Source organism: Tachyglossus aculeatus, chromosome 6 (assembly GCF_015852505.1).
Source record: "Tachyglossus aculeatus isolate mTacAcu1 chromosome 6, mTacAcu1.pri, whole genome shotgun sequence".
Lineage (NCBI taxonomy): Eukaryota > Metazoa > Chordata > Mammalia > Monotremata > Tachyglossidae > Tachyglossus > Tachyglossus aculeatus.
In genome coordinates, this window is record NC_052071.1 from 61,324,182 (window position 1) to 61,333,089 (window position 8,908).

The window sequence follows — 8,908 nt, forward strand, 5'->3', positions numbered from 1 at the left end:
GCTCACTACTGGCTGGTCCCCCCCCTTGCCTTTGGGGTCCTGTGTTTCAGTTGTCAGGGACGTCCAGCCTCCCTCCACCTCGGCTTCTGCCACTCAGTCCCGTGGCTTGGACGTGGCATCCGTGTTCACGGGGACTGGGAGGGAGATGCAGGGGGGTAGTGATGGGGACCCCCCGGGAGCCCACTCTAGGTCCAATGGATTTCCACAAAGAACCTTTCTGTGACCTGACGGCGTAGTTTGTGGCACACCTACTCAGTCAATCGTATTTATTGAGCACTTACTGTGTGCAGAGCACTGTACTAATCAATTGGAAGAATGAAATATAACAATATCACAGACACATTCCCTGCACAGCAATGAGCTTACAGTCTAGAGAGGCATCCGGGCATTGCTCAGCCCCAGCCATGCACGTCCGCTGCTTCTGGGGAAGAGGTGGGTGTCCGGCTTCACAGGTGCCGTTCCTCCCCATTGGCCCTGGATGGTCGCCGCTGAGGCCGGCTATGGTCCAAAGCTCTTCTTGACTGGGAGAGGGTGTGCAGCCCGACCAGGAGCTGCCCAGGGTTCAACCGAACCTGCGTGTGGTGGGCAGGGAGTGTATCTGCTATATTGTTAGAGTGTACTCTTACAAGCGCTTAGTACAGTGCTCTGCACACAGCGCTCAAAAAATACGATTGATTGATTGATTGATTGATCTCAGCTTGGCCTTTGGCCACCCAACGAACTCGCATCAGTACCAACCCGCCTCAACAGGGGGCACTCCTGCCCAGGTAATGACCCGTTTTTCCCGATTATAGGGCAGGGGACAACTTCCCGAGGCAGTACTCCCAGACCAAAATTACAGACATGGACTCTAAATTCCCCACCCCACCCCACACATCTTTGCTAACTGACCCCTGCTTCTGACCTCTTTCATTCATTCAGTTGTACTTATTGAGCTCTTACTGTGTGCAGAGCACTGTACTAAGCACTTGGGAGAGTACAATACAACAATAAGCAGTGATATTCCCTGCTCACAGTCTAGAGGTGGGGAGACAGACATCAATAATAATAATGACATTTCTTAAGCACTTACTATGTGCAAAGCACTGTTCTAAGCGCTGGGGTGGTTACAAGGTGATCAGGTTGTCCCACGTGGGGCTCACAGTCTTAGTCCCCATTTTACAGATAAGGCCCAGAGAAGTTGAGTGACTTGCCCAAAGTCACACAGCTGACGATTGGCAGAGCCGGGATTTGAACCCATGACCTCTGACTCCAAAGCCCGTGCTCTTTCCACTGAGCCATGCTGCTTCTCATATCAATCATATACCATATCAGTATAAATAAAATTGCAGATTTGTACACAGGTGCTATGGGGCTGGGAGGGGGGGAAGAGGAAAAAGAAAAAGTCAGGGCGACATTGAAGGGACCGTCTCTATATGTCGCCAACTTGTAATCAATCAATCAATCAATCGTATTTATTGAGCGCTATGTGCAGAGCACTGTACTAAGCGCTTGGGAAGTACAAATTGGCAACACATAGAGACAGTCCCTACCCAACAGTGGGCTCACAGTCTAAAAGGGGGAGACAGAGAACAGAACCAAACATGCCAACAAAATAAAATAAATAGGATAGAAATGTACAAGTAAAATAAATAAATAAATAAATAAATAGAGTAATAAATATGTACAACCATATGTACACATTGTACTTGTACTTCCCATATGTACTTGTACTTCCCAAGCACTTAGTACAGTGCTCTGCACACAGTAAGTGCTCAATAAAGACAATTGAATGAATGAATGAATGAATGAGGAAAAGTGGGGCTTAAACTGGGAAGGCCTCTTGGAGAAGATGTGCCTTCAATAAGGCTTTGAAGTGGGGGAGAGTGGTTGTCGAATTAGAGGAGGGAAAGTGTTCCAGGCCGGTGGCAGGATGTGGACTAGGGGTTGGTGGTGAGGCAGGCGGGATCCAGACCTAGTGAGAAGGTTAGCACTAGAGAAGCAAAGTGAGCAGTCTGGGTTGTAGAAGGAGAGAAGCGAGGTGAGGTAGGAGGGAGCAAGGTGATGGAGTACTTTAGGGCCAAAAGGAGAGGAGTTTTTGTTTGTTACAGAAGTGGATGGGCAACCACTGGAGTTCTTTGAGGAGCGGGGTGACATATCCAGAATGTTTATGTAGAAAAATTATCTGGGCAGCAGAGTGAAGTATGGACTGGAGTGGCTCTTTTTCAGCCAGGGGACAGGACCCTCAGTGGCCAGACTGGGTTAGGGGTCACCCCCAGGGCCTGGGATCAGCCCAATGGACCCCAGCATTGTATGGGGGGTAGGGAAGAATTATGTTGTTTTATTGCTGAAGGTACATGGGGCCAGCCCTTTTCCGCACTCTGGTTCATTCATTCATTCATTCATTCAATCGTATTTATTGAGGGCTTACTGTGTGCAGAGCACTGTACTAAGCGCTTGGGAAGTACAAGTTGGCAACATATAGAGACGGTCCCTACCCAATAGCGGGCTCACAGTCTAGAAGTGGGAGACAGAGCTTGTTATCCATAGGACACACTCATACACATGCACACAGATCCACACACATGCACATGTGCATATACACCTATGTAAACTCACACACGCACACATGAAAATATGTTCAGTTGTGAGCCTCCTCCCCCAGCCCTGCCCCACTTGGGTCATTGTCCCTAACAGTTCCCACCTCCCAGCCTGAGCAGGGAGCCAAATCCCCTGGCTACAGTTGGAATGCTGGGATTGTGGTGGGTCAGGGTCTGGGACTGGAGGTGGCCAGGGTCATTGTCCCTAACAGTTCCCACCTCCCGGCCTGACCAGGGAGCCAAATCCCATGGCTACAGTTGGAACACTGGGATTGTGGTGGGTCAGGGTCTGGGACTGGAGGTGGCCAGGGTCATTGTTCCTAACAGTTCCCACCTCCCGGCCTGAGCAGGGAGCCAAATCCCATGGCTACAGTTGGAACGCTGGGATTGTGGTGGGTCAGGGTCTGGGACCGGAGGTGGCCAGGCGGAGGGTGGAGGCGGAATGGGCACGAAATGGGGAACGGGCTGATTTTGGATTTCTAAAGCCTCGGCATTCACTGCCTGGCCCCCACTTGACCATTAGCGGTGCTCCCCTATGGCTCAGTGTTTCGCCCTGGAGCTGCAATGGACCTCCCCTATGGATTGGTGCTCCTCCCTGGGGCCACGATGGTGCTCCCCTTTGGCTCGGTGATCGCGACGGGGCAGGAAGCAACACCGGGAAGTGGAAACGTCATTTATTGTCCTGGGCAGCGGACGCGGCTGTTCCGGCAGCACGGCCTGCTGTTCCGGGAGGTCAGGGCCAGGGTGGTGCCCTTGATCAGCAGGAACTGCTGCAGCTCCTGCAGCCTGCCCTCCACCAACCGCAGGTTGATCAGAACCCTCTTCTGCACAGCCACCGAGTGTGGGAAATCCATCAGGATGTCTTGGGTTAGGCTGCCCACCGTCAGCTTCCGCTCACCTTCCTCTGCCGGGGCCGGTGCCCTGGTCTTCTGCCTCGCAAACCAGACGCCTTTCTACAAGACAGATTTTGGACTAAGGAGGGTGTGGGCTTTGCGGTTTTCGACTAGGATCAATTTTAGGAAGAGTGGTGTGCCGAGCACAGGATCGATATTAGACCGGTGTGTTTGGAGCACAGGATCGATATTAGAAAGAGCAATATGTATGGAGCACGGGATCAGTATGAAGAAGAGCAGCGTGTATGGAGCATAGGAGCAATGTTCGGAAGAGCAGCAGGTAGGGAGCACCCTCATCCACTCTGAGTAGGGCACTGGACTGAGTGCCTACTGGGTGACGAGCACTGTTCTGGGCACCTACTGTGAACACGGCACTGAACTGAGTGCTTGCTCTCTCCAATCAATCAATCAATCATATTTATTGAGCACTTACTATGTGCAGAGCACTGTACTAAGCGCTTGGGAAGTACAAATTGGCAACATATAGAGACAGTCCCTACCCAACATTGGGCTCACAGTCTAAAATTGGGCTCACAGTCTCCAGTGGACTGGCCACCTACTGCATGAGAAGCACTGTGGCCCGGTGGGATAGAGCACTGGCTTGGGAGTCAGAAGGACCTGAGTTCTAATCCTGACTCTGCCACGTGTCTGCCGTGTGACCCTGGGCAAGTCACTTTACTTCTCTCGGCCTCAGTTACCTTATCTGAAAAATGGGGAGTAAGGCTGTGAGCCCCGTGCGGAATAGGGACTGTATCCAACCTGATTAATTTTAGACTGTGAGCCCACTGTTGGGTAGGGACTGTCTCTATGTGTTGCCAACTTGTACTTCCCAAGCACTTAGTACAGTGCTCTGCACGCAGTAAGCGCTCAATAAATACGATTGATGATGATGATGATTAATTTGTATCTACTCCAGCACTTAGTACAGTGCCTGGCACATGTAAGCACTTAACAAATACCATAATTACTAATTGATTAATTGATTAGACTCATTGATTAGAGAAGCAGAGTGGCTCAGTGAGAACTAGCACGGGCTTTGGAGTCAGAGGTCATGGGTTCAAATCCCGGCTCCGCCAATTAGTTGTGTGACTTTGGGCAAGTCACTTAACTTCTCTGGGCCTCAGTTACCTCATCTGTAAAATGGGGGATGAAGACTGGGAGGCCCCCGTGGGACAGCCTGATCACCTTGTAACCTCTCCAGCGCTTAGAACAGTGCTTTGCACATAGTAAGCGCTTAATAAATGCCATTATTAACCAAAGGTGTAATCCACCAGGAGGTGAGCAGGGCATCTTCTGATGTGGGATGGGTCTTCTCTATATGGGGGAGAGCTCTCCTGGGGCTACAGGGGGCTACAGAGAGGGAGTGTTGGCTGGGGAATGGGATGGGGTGGGGCATTGGCTTGGAGAATGGGGAGGGGGGTGGTTGGGGGCATTGGCTAGGGAGTGGGAGGAGGTTGGGGAGGGGGTAGGGAGGGTGGGAGTTAGGGGACTGGGAGAGGGTGGGGGCATTGGGAAGGGAACTGGACTCCAGCTCCGTTTCCTGCTCACCTTCATCATCATCAATCGTATTTATTGAGCGCTTACTGTGTGCAGAGCACCAGACTAAGCGCTTGGGAAGTACAAATTGGCAACATACAGAGACAGTCCCTACCCACCAGTGGGCTCACAGTCTAAAAGGGGGAGACAGAGAACAAAACCAAACATACTAATAAAATAAAATAAATAGAATAGATATGTACAAGTAAAATAAATAAATAGAGTAATAAATATGTACATTTTTCTGTATATACATGTACATATACAATATGTACATAGCTCTCTTCCTCCCTTCAAGGCCCTGCTGAGAGCTCACCTCCTCCAGGAGGCCTTCCCAGACTGAGCCCCTTCCTTCCTCTCCCCCTCATCCCCCTCTCCATCCCCCCCATCTTACCTCCTTCCCTTCCCCACAGCACCTGTATATATGTATATATGTTTGTACGTATTTATTACTCCATTTTACTTGTACATATCTATTCTATTCCATTTATTTTGTTAGTATGTTTGGTCTTGTTCTCTGTCTCCCCCTTTTAGACTGTGAGCCCACTGTCGGGTAGGGACTGTCTCTATATGTTGCCAATTCGTACTTCCCAAGCGCTTAGTACAGTGCTCTGCACACAGTAAGCGCTCAATAAATACGATTGATGATGATGATGTACAGACATATATACATATATACAGGTGCTGTGGGGAAGGGAAGGAGGTAAGATGGGGACGAGGGGGAGAGGAAGGAAGGGGCTCAGTCACCTTGAAGCGCCTGCAGCCGCGGGTGCAGATCAGGAGACCCAGGGCGCCGGCGCTGAGCGCCAGGGACAGCAGTCCGAGGCCCACGCTCTCTGCCTCCATCCCACCTGGACAGAACCAGAACCCCTCGCCCCTCACCACCCCCTTTCTGTGTGAGCTCACAATGGCCGGTGGCGGGGAGGGAGGGAGCTACCCAATCAATCAGTGGTCTTTATGGAGCACTTACTGTGTGAGGAGCACTGTACTAAGCAGCATGGCATAACGCATAGAGCGTGAGCCTGGGAGTTAGATGGTCATCATCATCATCAATCGTATTTATTGAGCGCTTACTATGTGCAGAGCACCGTACTAAGCGCTTGGGAAGTACAAATTGGCAACACATAGAGACAGTCCCTACCTAACAGTGGGCTCACAGTCTAAAAGGGGACTAATCCCAGCCCCACCACTTGTCTGCTGCATGACCTTGGGCGAATCACTTTGTTTATCTGTGCCTCAGGTACCTCATCTCTGAAAAGGGGTTTACAACTGTGGGACAGGGACTGTGTCCAACGTGACCTGCCTGCAAATTAAAAAAAAAAAGAAATTTGTTAAGCGCTCACTACGTGCAAAGCACTGTTCTAAGTGCTGGGGAGGATACAAGGTGATATGTTGCCAACTTGTACTTCCCAAGCGCTTAGTACGGTGCTCTGCACACAGTAAGTGCTCAATAAATACGATTGATTGATTGATCAGATTGTCCCACGTGGGGCTCACAGTCTTCATCCCCATTTTACAGAGGAGGTAATGGAGGCACAGAGAAGTTGTGACTTGCTCAAAGTCACACAGCTGACAATTGGCAGAGCCGGAATTTGAACCCATGACCCATGACTCCCAAGCCCATGCTCTTTCCATTGAGCCACGCTGCTTCTCATTAAAATAATAATGGCATTTGTTAAGCACTTACTATGTGCCAAGCACTGTTTTAAGCGCTGGAGGAGATACAAGGTCATCGGCTTGTCCCACGTGGAGCTCACAGTCTTCATCCCCATTTTACAGATGAGGTCACTGAGGCCCAGAGGAATGAAGTGATTTGCCCAAAGTCACACAGCTGACAAGTGGCGGAGTTGGAATTAGAACCCACAACCTCTAACTCCCGAGCCCGGACTCCTTCCACTGAGCCACGCTGCTTCTCACCCCCAGTGCTTAGTATGGTGCCTGGCACATAGTAAGCGCTTAACAAGTACCACAGTTCAGCATTTAGAACAGTGCTTTGCACATAGTAAGCGCTTAATAAATGCCATTGTTATTATTATTATGAATGATTGTTTGACTAAGGGATCTACACCTCTGACCACATTGAACATGCATGCACACACACAAACACACACAGACACACACACACGCCTACTGTAGTGTTCAAGCACTTAGTACGGTGCTTCACACACAGTAAGTGTTCCATAGCCTCTTCCAGGAGGCCTTCCCAGACTGAGCCCCTTCCTTCCTCTCCCCCTCGTCCCCCCTCCATCCCCCCCATCTTACCTCCTTCCCTTCCCCACAGCACCTGTATATATGGATATATGTTTGTACATATTTATTACTCTATTTATTAATTAATTTATTTATTTTGTACATATCTATTCTATTTATTTTATTTTGTTAGTATGTTTGGTTTTGTTCTCTGTCTCCCCCTTTTAGACTGTCCACTGTTGGGTAGGGACTGTCTCTATATGTTGCCAATTTGTACTTCCCAAGCGCTTAGTACAGTGCTCTGCACATAGTAAGCGCTCAGTAAATACGATTGATGATGATGATTGGTTGATTCACACACCCACACACACACACACACACACACACACACACACTCTCTCTCTCTCTCTCTCTCTCTCTCTCTCTCTCTCTCTCTCTCTCTCTCCCTGTCTCTGCAGTGCTACCAGGCCAGTTCCAATTGTTTTCTTCATGTTTCCTCCTGTTAGGACATCATGCCACATTCCACGCACCACATGGTGAGTTTGCCCGCCTCCCACCACTGTCTCCCAGTGCTCTGCTGATCCTGCACTTTCTGGCATCCTTTCTGACGAGATAAGCTATGGGTTAGGAAATTGTTGACAAACGTAGAGTGAGGGCTGTCGGCTGGAACCAGTAGCCACTGGATCTGAGGGAGGAATGGGCCAGCACTTCCAAGACCACCTGAGGAGCTGGGTTCCATCATGAGAATCATCAATCATCAATCGTATTTATTGAGCGCTTACGATGTGCAGAGCACATAGAGAGCACAGAGAGAGAATGAAGGAAAGACAATGTCCAAGCACTTTTAACATTTAAAGCACTGTCACCTTGCCTTACCTTACTTCTCTGCTCTCCTATTCCAACCCAGCCCACACACTTTGCTCCTCTAATGCCAACCTACTCACTCTACCTCAATCTTATTTATCTACCGCCGACCTCTCTCCCACATCCATCTTCTGGCCTGGAGTATCCTCCCTCTTCATGTCGAACAGACAGTTACTCTCTCCACTTTCAAATCCTCATCGAAGGCACATCTTCTCCAAGAGGCCTTCCCCGACTAAGCCCTCATCTCCTCTTTTCCCGCTCCCTTCTGTGTCGCTCTGATTTGTTCCCTTTATTCAGCCCTCCCTCAGCCCTATAGCACTTATGTACATATCCCCAATTTATTTATTTGTATTAATGTCTGTCTCCCCCTCTAGACCGAGAGCTTGTACTGAATCCCCATTTTACGGATAATCAGTCAATCAATCAATCGTATTTATTGAGCACTTACTGTGTGCAGAGCACTGTACTAAGCGCTTGGGAAGTACAAGTTGGCAACATATAGAGACGGTCCCTACCCAACAGCGGGCTCACAGTCTAAAAGGGGGAGACAGGATAAGGAACTGAAACACAGAGAAGTTAAGTGGCTTTCCCTAGGTCACCCAGCAGGCCAGCAGTGGAGCTTGGGCTAGAACCCAGGTCTTCTTACTCCCAGTCCTGTGTTTTTTTGGGGGGTTTTCATGGTATTTGTTAAGCTCTTACTACGTGTCAAGCATCGTTCTAAGCGCTGGGGTAGATACGGTTAATCAGCTGGGGCACAGTCCGTATCCCACGTGCAGCTCACAGTCTAAGTAGGAGGGAGTGGATTTACCCCCCATTTTACTGAGTCGCAGAGAAGTTGAGCGACCT

The 8,908-nt window shown here is 49.6% G+C and overlaps 1 protein-coding gene across 1 annotated transcript; it reads right to left on the reverse strand.

Annotated features, from left to right (window-relative positions):
- Nucleotides 1-3,237: 3,237 nt before the first annotated feature.
- CT83 (cancer/testis antigen 83) lies at nt 3,238-5,854 on the reverse strand. The gene is made up of 2 exons (XM_038747600.1): nt 5,756-5,854; nt 3,238-3,532 (listed from the first exon to the last, which is right to left on the reverse strand). The coding sequence occupies exons 1-2, from the start codon at nt 5,852-5,854 to the stop codon at nt 3,254-3,256; spliced, it is 378 nt and encodes a 125-aa protein (XP_038603528.1). The 3' UTR covers nt 3,238-3,253.
- Nucleotides 5,855-8,908: the final 3,054 nt, after the last annotated feature.

What these genes read in the sequence shown, in the direction of transcription:
- CT83 (XM_038747600.1), bottom strand. Translation starts at nt 5,854, where the DNA reads ATGGAGGCAGAGAGCGTGGGCCTCGGACTGCTGTCCCTGGCGCTCAGC. An exon ending in GCGGCTGCAGGCGCTTCAAG is followed by an intron (nt 3,533 to 5,755) that starts GTGACTGAGCCC and finishes TCTGTCTTGTAG; the next exon opens with AAAGGCGTCTGGTTTGCGAG.